General features: G+C 47.8%; 1 protein-coding gene across 1 annotated transcript in view; it reads left to right on the forward strand.

The window, feature by feature from the left end:
- Positions 1 to 27,935, forward strand: part of LOC138249528 (ATP-binding cassette sub-family C member 5-like) — a 2,567,733-nt gene that overhangs the window by 1,480,025 nt on the left and 1,059,773 nt on the right. The window contains exon 14 of the mRNA XM_069203478.1: positions 2,257 to 2,382. Coding sequence (XP_069059579.1) covers positions 2,257 to 2,382 — 126 coding nt within the window. The remainder of the gene's footprint in view (positions 1 to 2,256; positions 2,383 to 27,935) is intronic.

Genomic DNA, 27,935 nt, shown 5'->3' on the forward strand with positions numbered 1-27,935 from the left:
CCACCCTCCTCCCTTCAAAGACTCCCCATACGCATGAACAGTTAATTTAAAGTACACTAGTGCTAAAAAATCTGAGGGCTTCAGCTTCTGTGGGGAAGGTTCTGGAGGGTACTCTCATCTGATTGGTTAAAGTGAACTTTGGTTCTTTTTTTAATGAAAAGGATGTAAATAGGCTATTAAGATAACATGTTATTCCTATTGTAGCCTATATTGTTAATATATAAGGATATATATATATATATATATATATATATATATATATATATAGATAGATAGATAGATAGATAGATAGATAGATAGATAGATAGATAGATAGATAGATAGATAGATACACTGCTCTATTAATGTACCATGGGACTCCCACTTCGACAACGGAGAATTTTCAAGCATGTGAATCTATGAAAGATATTATTATTGTAGAACTACAGTTACAGGTAAGTAACAAATATTTTTATTTAGGAACATAAGTGGCGGGGGTAACTAAAGGCCTGGGACTTCCTATCGTTTCCCATTTTTTACCATACCAACTGGTGCCCAGATTAAAACATTAAGGCTACCAGGCATGTATTTTAAAAAGCAACCCTACCCCCACTCACTACCCTGTTCCTTTTCCAACAAAGTGCTCCTGTGCATCTCACAGGTTGTAGCACGCCCATTCCCCAACAGAATGTTAAGGAAGTCTATGATGACCATACCAGCAAGGCATACCACTGGTGGGTGAAAGTTCTTTAAAGCTAAATGATTATTTTCTCCTAAGGTCGACCGGAGGGTTCTTAGATTGATCGAATCCAGTTCGGCTCTATAGATTGTGTAAAGTTCTGTGCCAGAGGATGATTAGCCAGTGCTTTACAGCACCTGTTAGCTTCCCTTAATTTGTTTATGGGTAATATGCATTTGCACATGTAACTTCTTTGCCTTAGTTTCTCTTCCACAGGGAAAATAATAGCATTTTCACTGTGGTGAAACCCTTCCCCTACATCTCTTATCAAATATTGGGATATTCCTTTTCCTTTCTTTGCTAACCCTGGCACAGCACTTTCTTTTGCTCTGGGAAATTTAAATTTGTGTGTGTTTATAGGTTGGGAGATTACCAGGAAAGGGCTCTTGTGAATGCCCACAGACAGAAGAGTTTGTAGGTACTCAATACATTTAATGCACACCACTTACTTCTCCCTGTTGTCTTGTCCCCCTTTCCACTCATTACATCTAAATTTATAATGGTGGAAATGGACCATGTTGATAGATTTTCCGCTGCTGTAAGTGTAATTTATGATCGTAAAACCCCACACAGTCCTTTTTCTGTGATTCAAGATGTGGAATTTACTTTTGCAAATCACTTTTTTGCTCCCCAGCTCACAGACACACAAAAACGTTGTGACCCAAGTTATATTTATCTAAATAATTTAGGGCCAGATGTGCAAAAAGCACATCACAATGCCCAATCCCTGTTTTGCGATTCGGTAACCTGGTTACCGATTCGCAAAGCGGGACTGCGAGTCGCAATTAGGAAGGGGTGTTCCCCTTCCCAATTGCGAATCGCAGCGCAATGTTGTATTGTTTTGTGACCGTGAACGCGGTCACAAAACAATCGCAGTTACCACCAGTGTCACACTGGTGGTAACCCATTCGCAAAAGGGAAGGGGTCCCCATGGATGGGACCCCTTCCCCTTTGTGAGTGCCATGAAACACATTTTTTCAGAGCAGGTAGTGGTCCTATGTGCCTGCTCTGAAAAAATGAAACGAAAACATTTCATTTTTGTTTTGTAATGCATCTCGTTTTCCTTTAAGGAAAATGGGCTGCATTACAAAAAAAACTGCTTTATTTAAAAGCAGTCACAGACATGGTGGTCTGCTGTCTCCAGCAGGCCACAATCCCTGTGAGTGCAGCGAGTCTCAAGGTTAATATTAATGAGGTGGGCATTTGCGACCTCCTTGCGAGTCGCAGATGGTGTCAGGGACACCATCCTACATTCTGAATTGCGACTCGCAATTCAAAATTTTACTACATCTGGCCCTTAGTGTTTTACATACAAGTCAAACATTTGACATCTGTCTAGTTCATTTTGGCATTACAGGTGTTTACTCTAGGCGAATAGGCTTACATGATCATACAAAGAATCAAAGCAGAAATATAAATGCAGAGTTTTGCATAACTTAAAGGATTACTGAGGAATGTTATTGAAAAACTGAATAAAGTTATTAAATATTCTGAAAATATTTCTCAGTTTGACACCAAACATCTTGTGATTGTTACAGTACCTTGTGGACTGCGACGAAGTCTTATTTATGAAAGACGGATACATTGCTGAACAAGGCTCCCACAGCAGTCTGATGAAACAGAAAGGAGACTATGCTATATTATTTAATAGCATGCAATATGCGGTAAGAACATATACTGGTTTTAGTGTTTTTCTGCAAATCTTTACCCTTAAATGGCAGTAGCCATCTTTAAGGCCCATTTTGTAGAATCATCTGGCTTAAGTTGAATCTACCATAATGTGTAGGTGAATGGATGAGATGTTAATGATGTTTCTAGCCAGCATACCCCCCCCACCCCTTCGCCCCCCACCTTCACTAAATCTGACTTTGAGAACATTGGCTGACTCTGACACGTAGAGCTTGATGATGATATGTGCCATATGTGTTGAAACTCTGACTCATGTCCAAGGTCGTGGGTGTCAGGGCTTGTGTCTAACCCCCTATTGGCTATGACTGTTGTGTCTGCCAAATGGTTAAAAACACTGATGGAAATAGACTTGCCAGGTGTGGATATGTCCAGAATAACACATGTAGACCCTGGATTGGTGGTAGTAAAATTGCTGGATGTCCCTGGAACGCATAAGTGGGATAAAAGAATAGTGCCTGCGGCCCTGTTTGTCATTGTGGCCATGAACTGCTGATTCTGTGTCACTGTGTATTTAAAGTTTCCATTTTTGACCAATTGTAACAACGGACATTGGTATGTGTTACTTGTTTTTCTTGTGAAAAATCAATGAATGGAAAAACAGGCAGGTAAGAAGCAGTCATTTTGATTAATTTCTAAAGTGAAGAAAGTCAGCCTAACAATAACAGACTGACAAAACGTCTTTTAGAGAACAGTTAAAATGAGGAGATACCTTTTCAACAAAATTGTTTCCATGGAAAAAAGTAAATATTTCTTTCAAGGGCAGCAAGATTAAGAGGTAAGAAGGGATGGGTATACCGGATGAAACAGAAATAGGAAGGGATGTATTAAAAAAAAAAAGTAGTAGTGCTGGAGAGGGATTAAGAGGTTTGAAGAAGGAGATTAAACAAGGAGGAATAAAGGCTTTGTAAAAAAAAAAAATATGGAGGTGAAGAGGAAAGGAGAGTCAGCTATGTAGCATCCTCCCCAGCCTCATACTCGTCAATGACTATGCCACACACAGAGCTGTAAATCACACATCTTTATTCCTCAGGGTGTACCTGTGAACTCCCATCATTCTAAACCAAGGTTCCATTACAGTCTATTCTAGCGATTACATCACAGTGATATAGAGGCTGTTTGGAGCCAAAAATGTTCTGCCCTGATACATGCAAGACACTACATCGCCCCCATCTGTTAAATGAAAAATTTCAATTTTAAAAAAATAAAGTCAGTAGACATAAACACACATAGAAATATGTACAACCATATCTCTTCAGTCAGTCTTCTTGGTGCATAGATCATGCAACTGATCTGGTTACTGGAAGATACAAGCTGTCATCGTCAGTGTCAGAGATTGCAAAGGATGGTAAAGATGTAGCAGCAGTCACTGAGTGTTCAGGGTCAGTTTTTCTTTCACCATTTTGAGTTGAAGAACGATAAATCACTTGCCTAAAGTGAGTAGAGTATCTGGTAGCAGACTTCCCAGGCGCTGGTCAGACACCATGTGGCCCTTGGTAGACACCGTTTGGAAAGATTCTGCGTCATAGAGAGAATCAGATTTTCTCTTATGCATCTGTCGGGGGATCACCAGATCTCCTTTGCTAAACAAGATGTCCTTTACATGTTGCCTCTTGTCTGCATACACTTTTATTTTCTTTGTCCCTTGTACAAATCATGTTTTCCCTGTTGTCTCTCTTGGTGGTCCATTGAGGTCACTTGGTTGTCATTTCTCTCCCAAGTATCAAAGTAGCAGGACTTTCACCTGTGGTCGAGTGGTATGTTGAATGATAAACTTTTAGAGTAGAATTTTGTACTGTTTTCAAACTGAGCTTTTCAAGAGTTACACACTGTACTGTTTTCTTTAGTGTACTCATAAAATGCTCAAGAAGTCCATTGGCCTGCGCCCATAAAGGTGAACAATGGTGATGCTTTATGTTCAGATGCTCCAGGAATCTTTGAATTCTTTACAGTTAAAGGGTGAGCTATTATCGGACTGCACAATGGCTGGAATTCCTCATTTTACAAAGATGCCATCAAGCTTTTCAACGACTCGTTTGTGAGTCGTAGAATACATTAGGTTAAAGCTCTTCAATCAATGAGAAACGTGAGTATTCATCAACAACCATCATTAGGTGATGTCCATTATTAAGTGGACCAAAGACGTTGATCACTATTCTCTCCCATGCATGTTTAGGGAGCTCTGACATGCTCAGTGTATGTTAAGTAACATTGGTAGAAAGGCAGTTGCATATATGACAGGCCTTTAGTTCCTTTTCATCTCTTTCATCTAAGTATGCAAACCAAACTTGGTCTTAGAGACCCCTTTTGTGGCAACAATATCACAATGTCCTTCATAAGCCACTTTAGTTAATTTCTGTTGCAGGGTCTCGGAAATCAGAATTCTCAATCCTCGCAGTATAACTTCTTTCTAAGTTATGGACAATTCATCATTGACATTTTTGTATTTTGGTATTTCCCATCATTTGTGAGAGGTCAAGTGTGTTTGTTCCAAGACTGTTGCATAATTATATCTTTTAACTTCAGCATATCACTATCATGGTTTGTGGCAGGGATAATCAGGGCTAATGAGATAGCAGCTGGTGTATTTGACTTAATGATAAAATTAATGTAGGCTTCAGCGCTTGGATGGAGTACAGTGACCTTGTTAAGGCACACTCGAAAAGTAGCCAGCAGGATTCTGATCCTTTCCTGAATGATGCATAGTTGTATAATCATACTCCTGCAATGGTAGTTCCCATAGTCAATGCAAGGAGGCAGCTTGACTTTTGGATTCCCAAAGATGGTCAGTAAAGCTCGATGATTAGTTACCAGTGTAAAAGACTTTCCGTACAAAAACTCATGGAAATGTTCACAAGCCCATACCATAGCCAAACTTTTTTTCTCAGGTTGTGAGTAAGACGAGTCTGTTTGGGTTAAACGTCTACTAGCATAAGCCATAATATGTCATTGAGCATTTAGGCATCCACTATGCTGTGCAAGGATAGTGCCTAACCCGATCAGGCCATCGACTACAATCCCTGTATGAAACTTTGGATTGAAGTATGCCATTTGGATGGATCTCAGGAGGTCAATAGCCCCCTCATTCAGGGCAGCAGGGCACAATAGGGCAGGGCCTGAGGTACCTGGGGATGAAGGAGATGCCCACCCTCCTGGGTGAGCGGGCAACTCGCTGAAGGGCTACTGGGAGGGCGGTGCCGGTACAGGGGTGGCGGCCGTACCTGCAGCTGGGATGTCACAGAGGTGTCCCCTACCACCAGGGAGCTTCCATCGGCGGAGGTATCTGAGTCTGTGTTTTCACCTCCTGTCTCCGCCGTGGTGCTCTCCTCGCCCTCTATCCCTCTGGTTCCCTTGGCGTCTGTCGAATCTGCCTCCTGGGTCCTGTGGGATTGCAGCTCCTTCTGTCGCCGGTGCCGCTGCTCCTCCGCCAGATGATACTAATGCACATATAGACAGGATGACAGAAGAAAAAAGGAGGGGAGAGTGTAGGAGGCTGGCCTGGCTTGTAGTGGGTACCAATGGTACTTACACCTCGTGCCAGGTCCAGTTATCCCTTATTAGTAGAGTAGTAGAGTTCTACCAGCTTAGGCTGATAGAGGTAGCTATAGCAGAGAAGCCAAGGCTGAACTAGGAGACATGCAAAGCTCATGCAATACCACTTATATCATATAGGTACTATATCATAAGAAAGGCAATACCCAGCGCTGCTAAAAATAAAGGTACTTTATTTTAGTGACAATATGCCAAAAAATATCGCAGAGGATATACTCCCTTAGGAGGTAAGCAAACTGCACAAAATATACACAGAAAACCAAATCAGGTAGGTAAAACAGTCAGAAAGTAGTGCAGAATACAATAGGATGCAATAGGCCTAGGGGCAACACAAACCATATACTAAGAAAGTGGAATGCGAACCACAAATGGACCCCTAGGCTAGTGTAATGTGTAGAGGGTCGCTGGGAGTGTAAGAAAACACAAAGGGTGTCAAAGATACCCCACCCCAAGACCATGGAAAGTAGGAGTAAATTACTACTATCTCCCCTGAAACACATTAAAGTTGTGTTAAAGGATTTTGCAAGGACCACAATAGACTGCAAAGCACTGAAGACGGATTCCTGGACCTGAGGACCTGCAAAGGAAGGGGACCAAGTCCAAGAGTCGCTAAAGTGTCCGGGGGGTGCAGGAGCCCACTAAACCCCGGATAAAGGTGCAAAATGGCTACCTCCGGATGGAAGAAGCTGAAGATTCTGCAACAACGAAAGGTGGTAGGAACTTCTCCTTCATGCAGAAGATGTCCCATGGCGTGCTGGAGGATGTAGAGTTGTTTCCTTGGCAAAATACCACTAACAAGCCTTGCTAGCTGCAAGAGTCGCTGTTGAAGAAAAAGGGTGCTGCCCTGGCCCAAGAAGGACCAGAATGTTGCCACTTGGGAGAGGAGACAGAGGGGGCCCTCAGCAACGTAGAGAGCCCATGCACCAGAAGGTAGCACTCGCAGAAGTCCTTGAACATGGGTCCAAGAAGTCTGAACACGGAGGTCGTCTCAACACTGCAAAAGGAGGTCCCACGACACCGGAGATCCAGTTTCGCACCATAGCAGGGACTGGGGGTTCCCTAAAACGGTGTAGACTGGTTTATGCAAGGAGGGCACCATCTATGCCCTTCAAAGCATTTCCAGAGGCTGGGAGAGGCTACCCCTCCCCAGCCTTTAACACCTATTTCCAAAGGGAGAGGGTGTAACACCCTCTCTCAGATGAAATTCTTTGTTCTGCCTTCCTGGGACTGGCTGCCCAGACCCCAGGAGGGGAGAACCCTCTCTGTGGGTTGAAACCAGCGGTAGCTGCAGAGAAAACCCCAGAGAGCTGGTTTGGCAGTACCCAGGGTCCATAGTGGAGTCCAGTGGATGCATGGAATTGGCTCCCCAATACCAGATTTGGCATGGGGGACAATTCCATGATCTTAGACATGTTACATGGCCATGTTCGGAGTTACCATTGTCAAGCCACATATAGGTATTGACCTATATGTAGTGCACACATGTAATGTTGTCACCGCTCTCACAAAGTCCGGGGAAATGGCCCGGAACTATGTGGGGGCACCTTTGCTAGTGCAAGGGTACCCTCACACTTAGTAACTTTGCACCTAACCTTCAACAAGTGAAGGTTAGACATATACAGTAGGTGACTTATAAGTTACTTAAGTGCAGTGAAAATGGATGTGAAATCATATATGCGTTATTTCTCTCAGGCTGCAATGGCAGTCCTGTGTAAAGGTTTGTCTGAGCTCCCTACGGGTGGCAAAAGAAATGCTGCAGCCCATAGGGATAGCCTGGCTTATGCAAGGAGGGCACCATCTGTGCCCATCAAAGCATTTCCAGAGGCTGGAGGAGGCTACTCCTCCCCAGCCCTTAACACCTATTTCCAAAGGGAGAGGGTGTAACACCCTCCTCCCAAAGGAATTGCATTGTTCTGCCTTCTTGGGACTGAGCTGCTCAGGCCCCAGGAGGGCAGAAACCTGTCTGTGAGTTAGCAGCAGCTGGGGCAGCAGTGGAAACCTCAGATTGCTGGTTTGGCAGTACTTGGGACCCATGGTGAAATCCCCAGGATGCATGGGATTGGCCTCCCAATACCGGATTAGTAATGGGGGGACAATTCCATGATCTTAGACACTTCACATGGTCATATTCGGAGTTACCATTGTGAAGCTACATACTTGTATTAACATTTATGTAGTGCATGCATTTAATGGTATCCCCGCAATCACGAAGTCTGGGGAAATGGCCCTGAACTATTTGGGAGCACCTTTGCTAGTGCAAGGGTGCCCTCACACTTAGTAAGTTTGCACTTAACCTTCAGCAAGTGAAGGTTAGACATATAGGTGACTTATAAGTTACTTAAGTGCAGTGAAAAACGGCAGTGAAATAACTTTTGCGTTATTTCACGCAGGCTGGAATGGCAGTCCTGTGTAAGGGTTTGTCTGAGCTCCCTATGGGTGGCAAAAGAAATGCTGCAGCCCATATGTCTCTCCTGGAACCCCAATGCCCTGGGTACCTAGGTACCATATACTAGGGACTTATAAGGGGGCTCCAGTATGACAATTGAAATTGGTAAATGAAGTCACTGGCCTACAGTGACAATTTTAAAAGCAGAGAGAGCATAAGCACTGGGGTTCTGGTTAGCAGAGCCTCAGTGACACAGTTAGGCACTACACAGGCATACACATAAGGCCATAAATTATGAGCACTGAGGTCCTGACCAGCAGGATCCCAGTGAGACAGGCAAAAGCATACTGACATACAGGCAAAAATGGGGGTAACATGCCAAGGAAGATGTTTCTTTCTAATACAATCACCCCCAAACGAGGGACAATAAGGCTAACCTTGCCCAGGTGAGTCTTCATTGTCTAAGTGGAAATATCTGGAGAGTCCATCTGCATTGGAGTGGGTACTCCCACATCTATGTTCCACTGTATAGTCCATCCCCTGTAGGGGAATGGACCACCTCAAAAATTTAGGGTTTTCACCTTTCATTTGTTTAAGCCATAATAGAGATTTGTGGGCTATCTGAAAAATAAAGTGGGTCCCAAACAAGTAGGGTCTCAGCTTCTTCAGTGCCCAGACCACGGCAAAGGCCTCCCTCTCTATGGCAGACCAACGTTTTTCTCTAGGGGTCAACCTCCTGCTAATGAAAGCAACAGGTTGATCCTGGCCCTCTGAGTTAAGTTGTGATAGTACAGCCCCTACCCCTAATTCAGAAGCATCTGTTTGAACAATGAATACTTTGTTGGAGTAGTTTTGGCTCTTTAAGACAGGTGCAGAGCACATTGCCTGCTTAAGCTCCTCAAATGATTTCTGACAGCTAGCTGTCCACAATACCTTTTTAGGCATTTACTTACTGGTGAGGTCATTAAGAGGTGCTGCAATGGAGCCATAGTTCTTAATTAATCTCCTGTAATACCCAGTGAGACCTAAGAAGGCTCTGACCTGGGTCTGAGTTGATGGGGTAGCCCAGTCCATAATGATCTGAATCTTCCCCTGAAGTGGTGCAATCTGTTCCCCACCTACCAGGTGACCCAGATATACCACTTTCCCCTGCCCTATCTGTACCTTGAAGCCTTGATAGTTAGGCCTGCCTTTTGCAGGGCCTCCAAAACTTTCCAGAGCTGGACCAGGTGATCATCCCAGGTAGAGCTAAAGACAGCAATATCGTCCAAATATACTATACTAAAAGCTTCCCAACCTTGGAGGACTGTATTCACCAACCCCTGAAAAGTGGCAGGTGCATTTTTCAAACCAAAGGGCATCACTGTGAAGTGATAATGCCCTCCTATGGTAGAAAATGTTGTTTTTGCTTCAGCACCTTCTGACATTTTGATCTGCCAATACCTTGCTGTCAAGTAAAAAGTGCTTAGATACTTGGCAGATGCCAGTGTATCTATTAGCTCATCTGCCCAAGGTATAGGGTGAGCATCTGTTTTGGTTACTGTATTGAGACCCCTATAGTCCACACAAAACCGCATTTCTCTCTTTCCTTCTTTGTTATGAGGGTTGAGGATAAGCACCACTAGGCTAGCCCAGGGGCTATCAGAATGCTCAATAACTCCAAGATCTAACATTTTTTGAACTTCAACTTTTATGCAATCTCTAACATGGCCAGGTTGCCTGTAAATTTTGCTTTTGACAGGTAAACTGTCTCCAGTGTCAATTGTATGTTCACACTAAGTAGTTGTACCAGATGTGAGTGAGAAGAGTTCAGAAAACTGATCAAGGAGATTTTTACAGTCTTCCTTCTGCTCAGCAGTAAGGCAGTCTGCTAGAACCACTCCCTCCACCAAACCATCCGTTTCTGTGGTGGAGAAGAGATCAGGGAGAGGGTCACTCTCTTCTTCCTTTCCCTCATCTGTAGCTATTGTAGGAAAGTACCATCTTGCCTAGCATGTTACCCCCATATTTCACTGTGTATATATGTTGTTTTAGTCTATGTGTCACTGGGACCCTGCCAGGCAGGGCCCCAGTGCTCATAAGTATGTGCCCTGTATGTGTTCCCTGTGTGATGCCTAAATGTCTCGCTGAGGCTCTGCTAACCAGAACCTCAGTGATTATGCTCTCTCTGCTTTCCAAATTTGTCACTAACAGGCTAGTGACTAAATTTACCAATCCACATTGGCATACTGGTACACCCATATAATTCCCTAGTATATGGTACTGAGGTACCCAGGTATTGGGGTTCCAGGAGATCCCTACGGGCTGCAGCATTTCTTTAGCCACCCATAGGGAGCTCTGACAATTCTTACAAAGGCCTGCCACTGCGTCCACGTTATTTCACAGCCATTTACCACTGCACTTAAGTAACTTATAAGTCACCTATATGTCTAACCTTCACCTGGTGAAGGTTGGGTGCAAAGTTACTTAGTTTGTGGGCATTCTGGCACTAGCCAAGGTGCCCACACATCGTTCAGGGCAAATTCCCCGGACTTTGTGAGTGCGGGGACACCATTACACGCGTACACTGTACATAGGTCACTACCTATGTACTGCGTCACAATGGTTACTCCGAACATGGCCATGTAACATGTCTAAGATCATGGAATTGTCTCCCCAATGACATTCTGGCATTGGGGGGACAATTCCATGATCCCCCGGGTCTCTAGCATAGAACCCGGGTACTGCCAAACTGCCTTTCCGGGGTCTCCACTGCAGCTGCTGCTGCTGCCAACCCCTCAGACAGGTTTCTGCCCTCCTAGGATCCAGGCATCCCTGGCCTAGGACGGCAGAACAAAGGATTTCCTCTGAGAGAGGGTGTAATACCCTCTCCCTTTGGAAATAGGTGTGAAGGCTTGGGAGGAGTAGCCTCCCCCAGCCTCTGGAAATGCTTTGATGGGCACAGATGGTGCCCATCTCTGCATAAGCCAGTCTACACCGGTTTAGGGATCCCCCAGCCCTGCTCTGGCGCGAAACTCGACAAAGGAAAGGGGAGTGACCACTCCCCTGACCAGTACCTCCCTCGGGAGGTGCCCAGAGCTCCTCCAGTGTGTCCCAGACCTCTGCCATCTTGGAAACAGAGGTGTTGGGGCCATACTGGACTGCTCTGAGTGGCCAGTGCCAGCAGGTGACGTCAGAGACTCCCTCTGATAGTCTCTTACCTCACTTGGTAGCCAATCCTCCTTCCTTGGTAGCCAAACCTCTTTTTCTGGCTATTTAGGGTCTCTGCTTTGGGGAATTCTTCAGATAACGAATGCAAGAGCTCACCAGAGTTCCTCTGCATCTCCCTCTTCGACTTCTACCAAGGATCGACCACTGACTGCTCCAGGATGCATGCAAAACCGCAACAAAGTAGCAAGAAGACTACCAGCAACATTGTAGCGCCTCATCCTGCTGGCTTTCTCGACTGTTTCCAGGTGGTGCATGCTCTGGGGGTAGCCTGCCTTCACCCTGCACCAGAAGCTACGAAGAAATCTCCTGTGGGTCGAGGGAATCTTCCCCCTGACTCCCACAGTCCAGTGACTCTTCAGTCCAAGTTTGGTGGAGGTAAGTCTTTGCCTCCCCACGCTAGACTGCAAACCTGTTTACTGCGTGATTTGCAGCTGCTCCGGCTTCTGTGCACTCTACCAGGATTTCCTTCGTGCACAGCCTAGCCTGGGTCCCCAGCACTCCGTCCTGCAGTGCTCAACCCTCGGAGTTGGCCTCCGACGTCGTAGGACCCTCTTTTGTAACTCTGTGTGGACTCCAGTTCATAAATCTTCCAAGTGCCTGTTCAGGTACTTCTGCGGGTGCTGCCTGCTTCTGTAGGGGGAGTTGCTGAGCGCCCCCTCTGTCTAGTCCTCCAAGAGGGACATCCTAGTCCTTCCTGGTCCCCAGTAGCCCCCAAAAACCTCTACTGCGACCCTTGCAGCTAGCAAGGCTTGTTTGCGGTATTTCTGCGTGGGAACACTTCTGCAACCTTCATTGCGACATGGGATATCTTCCATCCAAAGGAGAAGTTCCTATTCCTCTTCATGGTTGCAGAAATCCAAGCTTCTTCCACCTGGAGGCAGCTTCCTTGGAGGCAGCTTCCTTGCACCTTCATCCGGGGTTTTCTGGGCTTCTTAGAGCAGTCCAGTGTGCTCCCAACACCTCTGAATCCAAGATGGCAGAGGTCTGGGACACACTGGAGGAGCTCTGGGCACCTCCCCTTGGAGGTACTGGTCAGGTGAGTGGTCACTCCCCTTTCGTTTGTCCAGTTTTGCGCCAGAGCACCGTGAACCGGTGTAGACTGCCTTATGCAGAGATGGGCACCATCGGTGCCCATCAAAGCATTTCCAGAGGCTGGGGGATGCTACTCCTCCTCAGCCCTTCACACCTATTTCCAAACGGAAAGGGTGTAACACTCTCGCTCAGAGGAAATCCTTTGTTCTGCCTTCCTGGGCCTGGGCTGCCCAGACCCCAGGGGGCAGAACCCTGTCTGAGGGGTTGGCAGCAGCTGCAGTGAAACCCCGGAAAGGCAGTTTGGCAGTACTGTGCTAGAGACTCGGGGATCATGGAATTGTCTCCCCAATGCCAGGATGGCATTGGGGTGACAATTCCATGATCTTAGACATGTTACATGGCCATGTTCGGAGTTACTATTGTGACGTAGGTAGTGACCTATGTATAGTGCACGCGTGAAATGGTGTCCCCGCACTCACAAAGTCAGGGGAATTTGCCCTAAACGATGTGGGGGCACCTTGGCTAGTGCCAGGGTGCCCACACACTAAGTAACTTAGCACCCAACCTTCACCAGGTGAAGGTTAGACATATAGGTGACTTATAAGTTACTTAAGTGCAGTGGTAAATGGCTGTGGACGTTATTTCACTCAGGCTGCACAGGCAGGCCTGTGTAAGAATTGTCAGATCTCCCTATGGGTGGCAAAAGAAATGCTGCAGCCCATAGGGATCTCCTGGAACCCCAATACCTGGGTACCTCAGTACCATATACAAGGGAATTATATGGGTGTACCAGTGGGTCAATGAGAATTGGTAAATTTAGTCACTATCCTGCAGTGACAAATTTAGAAAGCAGAGAGAGCATAAACACTGAGGTTCTGGTTAGCAGAGCCTCAGTGATACAGTTAGGCACCACACAGGGAACACATACAGGGCATACACTATGAGCACTGGGGTCCTGCCTAGTGATATCCCAGTGACACAAGGGCAAAAACAACCATACATACAGTGAAAATGGGGGTAACATGCTAGGCAAAATGGTACTTTCCTACAGCAAAGAATTTCGTCTGATAGAGGGTGTTACACCCTCTCCCTTTGGAAATAGGTGTTAAGGGCTGGGGAGGAGTAGCCTCCTCCAGCCTCTGGAAATGCTTTGAAGGGCACAGATGGTGCCCTTGTAGGAGGCTGGACTGGCTTGTAGTGAGTACCAAGGGGTACTTGCACCTTGCACCAGGCCCAGTTATCCCTTATTAGTGTATAGGGTGTCTAGCAGCTTAGGCTGATAGATAATGGTAGCTTAGCAGAGCAGCTTAGGCTGAACTAGGAGACGTGTGAAGCTACTACAGTACCACTCAGTGTCATATGCACAATATCATAAGAAAACACAATACACAGTTATACTAAAAATAAAGGTACTTTATTTTTATGACAATATGCCAAAGTATCTTAGAGTGTACCCTCAGTGAGAGGATAGGAAATATACACAAGATATATATACACAATAGCAAAAATATGCAGTATAGTCTTAGAAAACAGTGCAAACAATGTATAGTTACAATAGGATGCAATGGGGAATCATAGGGATAGGGGCAACACAAACCATATACTCCAGAAGTGGAATGCGAACCACGAATGGACCCCAAACCTATGTGACCTTGTAGAGGGTCGCTGGGACTATTAGAAAATAGTGAGAGTTAGCAAAATAACCCACCCCAAGACCCTGAAAAGTGAGTGCAAAGTGCACCAAAGTTCCCCTAAGGACAAAATAGTCGTGTTAGAGGGAGAATGCAAGGAAAACACAAATCAGTAATGCAACAACGATGGATTCCTGTCTGAAGGTACCTGTGGAACAAGGGGACCAAGTCCAAAAGTCACAAGCAGCTCGGAGATGGGCAGATGCCCAAGAAATGCCAGCGGTTGGTGCAAAGAAGCTCTTACTAGGCTGAAGAACTGTGAATACTGCAGGAACGACAAGGGCTAGAGACTTCCCCTTTGGAGGATGGATCCCCCACGCCTTGGAGAGTCGTGCAGAAGTGTTTTCCCGCCGGATGGACGCCAACAAGCCTTGCTACACGCAAATCGTGCGTTTGGCGTTTTTGGACGCTGCTGGGGCCCAGGAGGGACCAGGAGGTCGCAAATTGGACCTGCAGAGAGAGGGGACGTCGAGCAAGACAAGGAGCCCTCACTGAAGCAGGTAGCACCCGGAGAAGTGCCAGAAACAGGCACTACGAGGATGCGTGAAACGGTGCTCGCCGAAGTTGCACAAAGGAGTCCCACGTCGCCGGAGACCAACTTAGAAAGTCGTGCAATGCAGGTTAGAGTGCCGTGGACCCAGGCTTGGCTGTGCACGAAGGATTTCCGCCGGAAGTGCACAGGGGCCGGAGAAGCTTGCAAAGTCGCGGTTCCCAGCAATGCAGCCCAGCGAGGTGAGGCAAGGACTTACCTCCACCAAACTTGGGCTGAAGAGTCACTGGACTGTGGGGGTCACTTGGACGGTGTCGCTGGATTCGAGGGACCTCGCTCGTCGTGCTGAGAGGAGACCCAAGGGACCGGAGATGCAGCTTTTTGGTGCCTGCGGTTGCAGGGGGAAGATTCCGTCGACCCACGGGAGATTTCTTCGGAGCTTCTGGTGCAGAGAGGAGGCAGACTACCCCCACAGCATGCACAAGCAGGAAAACAGTCGAGAAGGCGGCAGGATCAGCGTTACAGAGTTGCAGTAGTCGTCTTTGCTACTATGTTGCAGGTTTGCAGGCTTCCAGCGCGGTCAGCGGTCGATTCCTTATCAGAAGGTGAAGAGGGAGATGCAGAGGAACTCGGCTGAGCTCATGCATTCGTTATCTGAAGTTTCCCCAGAGACAGAGACCCTAAATAGCCAGAAAAGAGGGTTTGGCTACCTAGGAGAGAGGAAAGGCTACTAACACCTGAAGGAGCCTATCACAAGGAGTCTCTGACGTCACCTGGTGGCACTGGCCACTCAGAGCAGTCCAGTGTGCCAGCAGCACCTCTGTTTCCAAGATGGCAGAGGTCTGGAGCACACTGGAGGAGCTCTGGACACCTCCCAGGGGAGGTGCAGGTCAGGGGAGTGGTCACTCCCCTTTCCTTTGTCCAGTTTCGCGCCAGAGCAGGGGCTAAGGGGTCCCTGAACCGGTGTAGACTGGCTTATGCAGAATTGGGCACCTCTGTGCCCAACAAAGCATTTCCAGAGGCTGGGGGAGGCTACTCCTCCCCTGCCTTCACACCATTTTCCAAAGGGAGAGGGTGTCACACCCTCTCTCAGAGGAAGTTCTTTGTTCTGCCATCCTGGGCCAGGCCTGGCTGGACCCCAGGAGGGCAGATGCCTGTCTGAGGGGTTGGCAGCAGCAGCAGCTGCAGAGAAACCCCAGGAAGGGCAGTGTGGCAGTACCAGGGTCTGTGCTACAGACCACTGGGATTATGGAATTGTACCAACAATGCCAGGATGGCATAGAGGGGGCAATTCCATGATCATAGACATGTTACATGGCCATATTCGGAGTTACCATGGTGAAGCTACATATAGGTAGTGACCTATATGTAGTGCACGCGTGTAATGGTGTCCCCGCACTCACAAAGTTCAGTGAATTGGCTCTGAACAATGTGGGGGCACCTTGGCTAGTGCCAGGGTGCCCTCACACTAAGTAACTTTGCACCTAACCTTTACCAGGTAAAGGTTAGACATATAGGTGACTTATAAGTTACTTAAGTGCAGTGTAAAATGGCTGTGAAATAACGTGGACGTTATTTCACTCAGGCTGCAGTGGCAGGCCTGTGTAAGAATTGTCAGAGCTCCCTATGGGTGGCAAAAGAAATGCTGCAGCCCATAGGGATCTCCTGGAACCCCAATACCCTGGGTACCTCAGTACCATATACTAGGGGATTATAAGGGTGTTCCAGTAAGCCAATGTAAATTGGTAAAAATGGTCACTAGCCTGTCAGTGACAATTTGGAAAGAAATGAGAGAGCATAACCACTGAGGTTCTGATTAGCAGAGCCTCAGTGAGACAGTTAGTCACTACACAGGTAACACATACAGGCACACTTATGAGCACTGGGGCCCTGGGTTACCAGGGTCCCAGTGACACATACAACTAAAACAACATATATACAGTGAAAAATGGGGGTAACATGCCAGGCAAGATGGTACTTTCCTACACAACCCCCCCCCAAACGAAGGACAATAAGACTAGCCATTACCTGATGAGTCTTCATTGTCTAAGTGGAAATATCTGGAGAGTCCATCTGCATTGGAGTGGCTACTCCCAGGTCTATGTTCCACTGTATAGTCCATTCCCTGTAGGGATATGGACCACCTCAACAATTTAGGATTTTCACCTTTCATTTGTTTTAGCCAAAGTAGAGGTTTGTGGTCTGTCTGAACAATGAAGTGAGTGCCAAACAGGTATGGCCTCAACTTCTTCAGAGCCCAGACCACAGCAAAGGCCTCCCTCTCAATGGCAGACCAACGCTTTTCTCTAGGGGTCAACCTTCTACTAATAAAAGCAACAGGTTGATCCTGGCCCTCAGAATTAAGTTGTGATAGGACTGCCCCTACTCCTAATTCAGATGCATCAGTTTGGACATAGAATTTTTTAGAGTAACAAGGGCTTTTCAGGACAGGTGCAGAGCACATGGCCTGCTTCAGCTCCTCAAAAGCTTTCTGACAGTTTGCTGTCCATAATACCTTTTTAGGCATTTTCTTGGATGTGAGGTCATTAAGAGGGGCTGCAATGGAGCCATAGTTCTTAATGAACCTCCTGTAATACCCAGTGAGGCCTAGGAAGGCTCTCACCTGAGTCTGAGTGGTAGGGGGAATCCAATCAATAATAGTTTGGATTTTCCCCTGAAGTGGTGCAATCTGTTCCCCACCAACAAGGTGTCCCAGATAAACCACTTTACCCTGCCCTATCTGGCACTTTGAAGCCTTGATAGTGAGGCCTGCCTTTTGCAGGGCCTCCAAAACTTTCCAAAGGTGGACCAGGTGATCATCCCAGCTGGAGCTAAAGACAGCTATATCATCCAAATATGCTGCACTGAAAGCTTCCAGCCCTTGCAGGACTGTGTTCACCAACCTCTGAAAAGTGGCAGGTGCATTTTTCAAACCAAAAGGCATTACAGTAAACTGGTAATGTCCTCCAATGGTAGAAAATGCAGTCTTAGGTTTAGCATCTTCTGACATTTTGATCTGCCAATACCCTGCAGTCAAATCAAAAGTGCTTAGATACTTGGCAGATGCCAGTGTATCTATTAGCTCATCTGCCCTGGGTATAGGGTGAGCATCTGTTTTGGTTACCAAGTTGAGACCTCTATAGTCTACACAAAACCTCATTTCCTTCTTTCCATCTTTAGAATTGGGTTTTGGTACCAGTACCACAGGAGAAGCCCATGGACTGTCAGAGTGCTCAACCACTCCTAGTTCCAACATCTTCTGAACTTCTTGCTTTATGCAGTCCCTGACATGGTCAGGCTGCCTATAGATCTTACTTTTGACAGGTAAACTGTCTCCAGTATCTATAGTGTGCTCACACCAAGAAGTGGTGCCTGGCACAATGGAGAAGAGTTCTGAAAATTGTCCTAGGAGATTTATGCAATTATCTTTCTGCTCAGCAGTAAGACAATCAGCCAAAACTACCCCTTCCACAAGAGCATCTTGTTCTGTGGAAGAGAAGAGATCAGGTAGAGGATCACTGTCTTCTTCCTGTCCCTCATCTGTTGCCATGAGCAGGGTGAGATCAGCCCTGTCATAGTAGGGTTTCAGGCGGTTGACATGGAGCACCCTAAGGGGACTCCTGGCAGTGCCTAAGTCGACCAAGTAGGTGACTTCACCCTTCTTTTCAACAATTGTGTGTGGACCACTCCATTTATCTTGGAGTGCTCTTGGGGCCACAGGCTCCAAGACCCACACTTTCTGCCCTGGTTGGTACTGAACCAAAACAGCCTTCTGATCATGCCATTGCTTCTGGAGCTCTTGGCTGGCCTGAAGGTTTTTACTGGCCTTTTTCATGTACTCAGCCATCCTTGATCTGAGGCCAAGTACATAGTCCACAATATCCTGCTTAGGAGCTTTTAAAGGTTGTTCCCAACCCTCCTTTACAAGTGTGAGTGGACCCCTAACAGGGTGTCCAAAAAGAAGTTCAAAGGGGCTGAAGCCCACTCCTTTCTGGGGTACCTCCCTGTAGGCAAAAAGGAGGCATGGTAGAAGGATATCCCATCTCCTGCGGAGTTTTTCAGGGAGTCCCATAATCATGCCTTTGAGAGTTTTATTAAATCTCTCCACCAGTCCATTTGTTTGTGGATGATAGGGTGTTGTGAACTTGTAAGTTACACCACACTCCTTCCACATGGCCTTTAAGTATGCAGACATGAAATTGCTTCCTCTGTCTGATACTACTTCCTTTGGGAAGCCCACCCTGGAAAATATTCCCAGGAGGGCCTTTGCCACTGCAGGAGCTGTAGTGGTCCTTAAAGGAATAGCTTCAGGATATCTTGTGGCATGGTCCACTACCACCAAGATAAACCTATTGCCTGAAGCAGTAGGAGGGTCAAGGGGGCCAACTATGTCAACCCCTACCCTTTCAAAGGGAACCCCAACCACAGGCAGTGGGATAAGGGGTGCCTTTGGAGTGCCACCTGTCTTGCCACTGGCTTGACAGGTTTCACAGGACTTACAAAAATCTTTTGTGTCCTCAGACATCCTAGGCCAATGAAACAGTGGTACCAATCTGTCCCAAGTTTTCATTTGACCCAGGTGTCCAGCTAAGGGAATGTCATGTGCCAGTGTTAGGAGGAACTTTCTGTACTCCTGAGGAATCACTAATCTCCTGGCAGCTCCAGGTTTAGGATCCCTTTGCTCAGTGTACAAGAGGTTGTCCTCCCAGTAAACTCTGTGTGAGTCACTGACATCCCCATTAGCCTGTTTGACAGCTTGCTGTCTGAGACCCTCTAATGTGGGACAGGTTTGCTGTGCCACACTCAGCTCCTCTCTGGCAGGCCCCCCTTCACCCAAAAGCTCAGCAGTGTCTGCTTCCAGCTCCTCTGGTGTAGGTTCTGCACAGGGAGGGAATTCTTCTTCCTCAGAAGTAGAATCCACTGTAGAGGGAGGGATAGTAGGAAGTGGTTTGCTTCTACTAGCCCTAGCTTTAGGGAGCACTTGGTCCATTGTTCCAGGATCCAAGCTTCCCTGTCCTTTTTGCTTTTTGGCCTGAGCCCTTGTCAAAGCAAAAATATGCCCTGGGATGCCCAGCATTGCTGCATGGGCCTCCAACTCCACATCTGACCAAGCTGATGTCTCCAAATCGTTCCCTAATAGACAGTCTACAGGTAAATCTGAAGCTACCACAACTTTCTTTGGACCAGATACCCCCCCCCAGTTGAGATTTACAACAGCCATGGGGTGGCTTTGTGTTATGTTGTGAGCATCGGTTACTTGGTACTGGTGTCCAAGTATGTGTTGTTCAGGGTGCACCAGTTTCTCAATCACCATTGTGACACTGGCACCTGTGTCCCTGTAGGCCTGGACCTCAACACCATTTATTAGGGTTAGTTGCTTGTACTTTTCCAAGTTATGGGGGCAAGCAACCAAAGTGGCTAAGTCAATAGCCCCTTCAGAGACTAAAGTAGCCTCTGTGGTCTCCCTAATCAGACCAACCCCAACTAAATTACCAAAAGTGAGCCCAGCTACTCCCTTGGATTGGCTATTAGTAGGTTTGCTCCCACCACCACTGCTATTAGTAGGGACACTAGGTGTAGCAGTAGGGGTTGTAGTGGTAGGAGCTGTGGTGCCTTTCTTTGGACAACTGGGATCTGTTGTCCAATGGCCTTTTATCTTACATAAATAGCACCATGGTTTCCTTTCCTTGTTCTGATTAGAGGAAGGTTTGGGCCCACCACCCCCACCAGAGTGTTTTTGTGGGCCTGATGAAGACTCATTTTTAGATTTGTCCCCACCCTTGTCAGAAGACTTACCATCCTTCTTTTTGTTGCCATCTTTGTCACCCCCTGTATGAACTTTTCTGTTCACTCTTGTTCTGACCCATTTGTCTGCCTTCTTTCCCAATTCTTGGGGAGAGGTCAGATCAGAGTCCACCAAGTACTGGTGCAACAAATCAGACACACAATTATTAAGAATATGCTCTCTCAGGATTAAGTTATACAGGCTGTCATAATCAGTAACTTTACTGCCATGTAACCACCCCTCCAAGGCCTTCACTGCCTGGTCAATGAAATCAACCCAGTCTTGTGAAGACTCCTTTTTGGTATCTCTGAACTTGATCCTGTACTGTTCAGTGGTTAAGCCATAACCATCCAGGAGTGCATTCTTAAGAACTTGGAAATTGTTAGCATCATTTTCTTTTACAGTAAGGAGCCTATCCCTACCTTTTCCAGTAAATGATAGCCATAGGATAGCAGCCCACTGCCTTTGAGGGACATCCTGTACAGCACAGGCCCTCTCAAGTGCAGCAAACCACTTGTTAATGTCATCCCCCTCCTTGTAAGGGGGAACTATCTTATGCAGATTCCTGGAATCATGCTCTTTTGCAGGATGACTATGGGGAATACTGCTGCTGCCACCATGGGTATCTAAACCCATCTTCTGTCTTTCCCTTTCTATTTCTAAAGACTGTCTATCCAAATCCAGCTGTTGCTTCTTGAGCTTCAGTCTGGTTTGCTCCACTCTCAATCTATTGAGCTCCCTTTCTAGCAATCTGTCATCAGGGTGGGTGGGAGGGACATTTCTAGATACAGAGGTATGATGGGAATGAACAGAAGGAGACCTGTCCCTTACAGAGGGCACCCTAACAGCTTGGCTACCAGTATAATGTGAGAGCACATCATCAGTATGATGTGATTCAACCTCTGTACCAACTATGCTAGACTGTCTAGTAATGGGCAGGCTGAGAAGTTTCTTTCCTGAACCTTTTCCTGGGGGAGTCCCTGGATCAGATTGAGAACCATTAGCTACTTTTTCTACAGATTGGGCACTTATGGCCTTATCTTGTACTCTAAGCATATTAATTAACAGTTCTAAAGAAGGATTCTTCCCTACACTCAAACCTCTCTCTATGCAGAGACTCCTTGCTCCTTTCCAGCTAAGGTGATCATATGCAAGTTTGGACAGTTCAACTTTTTGGCCTGTGCCAGACATTTTTTAGAGAGAGTAAAAGTGATAGACAAAGAGAAAAAAGTTTTCAGAACTTTTTGCAAAGACAGAAAAAAACTTTTTAAACTTTTAAGAACTTTTTGAAAGTTTAGAAGTACTTTTCAGCACTTAGAAAAGAGTGAAAAGAGGAAATGCAAAACTTTTTGGCTATGTGTATATACACTGACCTTGTTTTGTATATTTTTCTCTTATGAAAAGTACAATGACAAGAGTGGTAAGTAGTCTCAAAGCACTTATCCCACCACTGCACAACCAATGTAGGAGGCTGGACTGGCTTGTAGTGAGTACCAAGGGGTACTTGCACCTTGCACCAGGCCCAGTTATCCCTTATTAGTGTATAGGGTGTCTAGCAGCTTAGGCTGATAGATAATGGTAGCTTAGCAGAGCAGCTTAGGCTGAACTAGGAGACGTGTGAAGCTACTACAGTACCACTCAGTGTCATATGCACAATATCATAAGAAAACACAATACACAGTTATACTAAAAATAAAGGTACTTTATTTTTATGACAATATGCCAAAGTATCTTAGAGTGTACCCTCAGTGAGAGGATAGGAAATATACACAAGATATATATACACAATAGCAAAAATATGCAGTATAGTCTTAGAAAACAGTGCAAACAATGTATAGTTACAATAGGATGCAATGGGGAATCATAGGGATAGGGGCAACACAAACCATATACTCCAGAAGTGGAATGCGAACCACGAATGGACCCCAAACCTATGTGACCTTGTAGAGGGTCGCTGGGACTATTAGAAAATAGTGAGAGTTAGCAAAATAACCCACCCCAAGACCCTGAAAAGTGAGTGCAAAGTGCACCAAAGTTCCCCTAAGGACAAAATAGTCGTGTTAGAGGGAGAATGCAAGGAAAACACAAATCAGTAATGCAACAACGATGGATTCCTGTCTGAAGGTACCTGTGGAACAAGGGGACCAAGTCCAAAAGTCACAAGCAGCTCGGAGATGGGCAGATGCCCAAGAAATGCCAGCGGTTGGTGCAAAGAAGCTCTTACTAGGCTGAAGAACTGTGAATACTGCAGGAACGACAAGGGCTAGAGACTTCCCCTTTGGAGGATGGATCCCCCACGCCTTGGAGAGTCGTGCAGAAGTGTTTTCCCGCCGGATGGACGCCAACAAGCCTTGCTACACGCAAATCGTGCGTTTGGCGTTTTTGGACGCTGCTGGGGCCCAGGAGGGACCAGGAGGTCGCAAATTGGACCTGCAGAGAGAGGGGACGTCGAGCAAGACAAGGAGCCCTCACTGAAGCAGGTAGCACCCGGAGAAGTGCCAGAAACAGGCACTACGAGGATGCGTGAAACGGTGCTCGCCGAAGTTGCACAAAGGAGTCCCACGTCGCCGGAGACCAACTTAGAAAGTCGTGCAATGCAGGTTAGAGTGCCGTGGACCCAGGCTTGGCTGTGCACGAAGGATTTCCGCCGGAAGTGCACAGGGGCCGGAGAAGCTTGCAAAGTCGCGGTTCCCAGCAATGCAGCCCAGCGAGGTGAGGCAAGGACTTACCTCCACCAAACTTGGGCTGAAGAGTCACTGGACTGTGGGGGTCACTTGGACGGTGTCGCTGGATTCGAGGGACCTCGCTCGTCGTGCTGAGAGGAGACCCAAGGGACCGGAGATGCAGCTTTTTGGTGCCTGCGGTTGCAGGGGGAAGATTCCGTCGACCCACGGGAGATTTCTTCGGAGCTTCTGGTGCAGAGAGGAGGCAGACTACCCCCACAGCATGCACAAGCAGGAAAACAGTCGAGAAGGCGGCAGGATCAGCGTTACAGAGTTGCAGTAGTCGTCTTTGCTACTATGTTGCAGGTTTGCAGGCTTCCAGCGCGGTCAGCGGTCGATTCCTTATCAGAAGGTGAAGAGGGAGATGCAGAGGAACTCGGCTGAGCTCATGCATTCGTTATCTGAAGTTTCCCCAGAGACAGAGACCCTAAATAGCCAGAAAAGAGGGTTTGGCTACCTAGGAGAGAGGAAAGGCTACTAACACCTGAAGGAGCCTATCACAAGGAGTCTCTGACGTCACCTGGTGGCACTGGCCACTCAGAGCAGTCCAGTGTGCCAGCAGCACCTCTGTTTCCAAGATGGCAGAGGTCTGGAGCACACTGGAGGAGCTCTGGACACCTCCCAGGGGAGGTGCAGGTCAGGGGAGTGGTCACTCCCCTTTCCTTTGTCCAGTTTCGCGCCAGAGCAGGGGCTAAGGGGTCCCTGAACCGGTGTAGACTGGCTTATGCAGAATTGGGCACCTCTGTGCCCAACAAAGCATTTCCAGAGGCTGGGGGAGGCTACTCCTCCCCTGCCTTCACACCATTTTCCAAAGGGAGAGGGTGTCACACCCTCTCTCAGAGGAAGTTCTTTGTTCTGCCATCCTGGGCCAGGCCTGGCTGGACCCCAGGAGGGCAGATGCCTGTCTGAGGGGTTGGCAGCAGCAGCAGCTGCAGAGAAACCCCAGGAAGGGCAGTGTGGCAGTACCAGGGTCTGTGCTACAGACCACTGGGATTATGGAATTGTACCAACAATGCCAGGATGGCATAGAGGGGGCAATTCCATGATCATAGACATGTTACATGGCCATATTCGGAGTTACCATGGTGAAGCTACATATAGGTAGTGACCTATATGTAGTGCACGCGTGTAATGGTGTCCCCGCACTCACAAAGTTCAGTGAATTGGCTCTGAACAATGTGGGGGCACCTTGGCTAGTGCCAGGGTGCCCTCACACTAAGTAACTTTGCACCTAACCTTTACCAGGTAAAGGTTAGACATATAGGTGACTTATAAGTTACTTAAGTGCAGTGTAAAATGGCTGTGAAATAACGTGGACGTTATTTCACTCAGGCTGCAGTGGCAGGCCTGTGTAAGAATTGTCAGAGCTCCCTATGGGTGGCAAAAGAAATGCTGCAGCCCATAGGGATCTCCTGGAACCCCAATACCCTGGGTACCTCAGTACCATATACTAGGGGATTATAAGGGTGTTCCAGTAAGCCAATGTAAATTGGTAAAAATGGTCACTAGCCTGTCAGTGACAATTTGGAAAGAAATGAGAGAGCATAACCACTGAGGTTCTGATTAGCAGAGCCTCAGTGAGACAGTTAGTCACTACACAGGTAACACATACAGGCACACTTATGAGCACTGGGGCCCTGGGTTACCAGGGTCCCAGTGACACATACAACTAAAACAACATATATACAGTGAAAAATGGGGGTAACATGCCAGGCAAGATGGTACTTTCCTACAGCCCTCCTTGCATAAGCCAGTCTACACCGGTTCAGGGATCCCCCGCCCCTGCTCTGGCGCGAAACTGGGCAAAGGAAAGGGGAGTGACCACTCCCCTGTCCGTCACCACCCCAGAAGTGGTACCCAGAGCTCTTCCAGTGTGTCCCAGACCGCTGCCATCTTGAATGCCATCTTGAATGCAGAGGTGTGAGGGCACAATGGAGGCCTGTGAGTGACGTGACGTCAGATATGCATAGCAACAAATAGCAAAAGACTTTGGTGGTCATTCTGACCTCGGCGGTAAAAGGCGCTTACCGCCGGTCAGAAGACCGCCACAACACCGCCGCGGTCGCGGTAAACCACCACGGTCATTCTGACCCGCAACAGGCATACCGCCAAAATCCCGACATCCACAAAAGTCTGCCACATCAAAGGGCAGCGAAAAACTGGCGATGACCAAACCTCCACCGTCACGCCAACAGAGAAACGCCCATGCCATTCCGACCCACTAATCCACGCGGCGGTCTTTCAACCACGGTATTCCATTGGCGGTACACACAGCCGCGCTCAAAATACACACACACTTACAAAACACAGCCACATTGGACAATTTGAAATACACACACCTGATACACATACACACACCCAACACAATATAAAACACACACCCACATCACCCACAAACCCCTACGACCAAAATTATTGACGAAGGCCAGAGAGACTGCACAGAATAGAGAACACCATCACACAGAGGCACAATACACCATCACCCACACAACATCCACGCACAAAACACCACACACCACCACACTCACCACACTCATCAACACATACTCCACCCCACACCTCATCCACACCACTCCATGGCACCCCAAAGACACCTCAGGTTCTCAGACGCAGAACTCAGGGTCATGGTGGAGGAAGTAGTTCGGGTAGAGCCCCAGCTCTTCGGGACACAGGTGCAGCACACCAGCATTGCCAGGAAGATGGAGCTATGGCAAAGAATAGTGGACAGGGTCAACGCTGTGGGACAGCATCCACGAAATCGGGATGACATCAGGAAGCGGTGGAACGACCTACTGGGGAAGGTGCGTTCCATGGTATCCAGACACAACATCGCGGTGCAGAAGACTGGCGGCGGACCCCCACCTCAACCCCCAGAATTTACAGCATGGGAGGAGCAAGTCTTGAACATCCTGCATCCTGAGGGCCTCGCAGGAGTAGCTGGAGGAATGGACTCTGGTAAGTGAAATCTTCACTACTTCATCCCCCCCACCCCATCCAGCATGCCAACTCATACCCCCACCCTCACCCCCCACCCCCATCACACATCCTCCTTGCTAATGTCTCACCATCACAACCCACCCATCCCCATCCCAACACCAAACCCTGCATGCCACCACAAACCATGGACACCCATCACCTAAGCATGCCCACTGCACATACCAATCTCCCCCACAATCCACCGTCACTACAGCCCCCACAAGGAAATGCCAGCACTGGGGTACACGGGCACCCACCCATTGCACGATATGGCACACACAGAAGCAATAACCATAATCTTATACCCCTGCAGGACCCGAACGCCACCACACCGCCCAGGAGGGTCCAGAAATGTCCATCCCACCCCCAGAAGAGGCCCCCAGTGATGACAGCAGCTCTGTCTCCCTGGACCCAGATGACCAGCCCGGCCCATCGGGGACCTCGGGACAGTCGGTTCCCCTCACACAGCCTCAGGCCACAGCAGACCTACCCCCCTCTGGGAACACCAGCACAGCTCCCACCCAGCGGGCCCATGCCTCTGTCTCCAGGACACGTCAATCAGCGGTGTGTCCACCACTACAGGGCACCCAGGCTAACCCACCACCCCAACAACAACAGGGACCTGGGGGCAGTGGTAGTGGGCACACGGTCCAGGGGACAGAGGCCCAGGGAAACAGGGGAACTGGGAGGGCTGCTATGCGACAGGGGGGGGACAGGCCCAGGGAACCCACTCTCCACGAGGCCCTGACCTCCATCATGGGAGCCTACCACCACTCCCAGGAGACGATGGCGACGGTACTGGCCAGGTTCCAGGAGATCCAGGTCCTGCAGGAGGAACAGTTTATGGGGTTCAGGGAAGAACTGAGAAACATTACTTCCGCAATGGGCACCATCGTCGTGGCTCTCAACCAGATTGTCACCACATTGCGGGAGACTGTGGCACCACAAAGGGCCCCTGTCACTAGCATGGACCAAGAACAGGCTACCACCTCCGCCGGCGCTAGTGGACAGGAGGCCCCCACACAAGAACAACAGGCCACCAGAACCCCACCCCCTGCAGAAGGAGAACCACCCTGCAAGCGGGGCCTGAGATCTAGGAAGAAGACAGAGTAGGATGCCAAGACCCCCGCCAGGAAAGGATACCCCCTGATGTCATCCCACTGTCCCACATTGTCACCCTGTCCAACCTTAAACTGCCCCTGCTCCACCTTCCACAGGCATATGGACAATGCACCTGTGAGACTGAAAAGCTGGACTCTGCCATGGACATTCCTCCAACATCACCCATCACCGATTTTTCTACCATGTCCCTAAATTCAGCACTTTAATAAAAACACTTATTGCACAAAAATAATCTGGAGTCTGCCTGTATTTTGAACAAATGTATTAGACTTAACCGTTGCAAAATGTCAAGTTACATTCTGATGACAACATACCACTGTCACACAGCTGTAGTCCATGGGCAAACAAAGCAGAGGTCACGCAGTGGGGCCCACATCTCTGAAAATGGAAGGGAAAGTCACAACTCAGTTAACATACACTGGGGGAATAGGACAGACAGTAGAGAGGCAGGAGACTGTAAGTAAATGTAAAATGCCGGTGTTGATTCTTACCTGTGTGTTATTGAAAATACTGCTCTATTACTGTGTCCCTGTTGTCTGTGTCGTCCTCGTCGTCTTCCTCCTC

Source organism: Pleurodeles waltl, chromosome 8 (assembly GCF_031143425.1).
Source record: "Pleurodeles waltl isolate 20211129_DDA chromosome 8, aPleWal1.hap1.20221129, whole genome shotgun sequence".
Taxonomy (NCBI): domain Eukaryota; kingdom Metazoa; phylum Chordata; class Amphibia; order Caudata; family Salamandridae; genus Pleurodeles; species Pleurodeles waltl.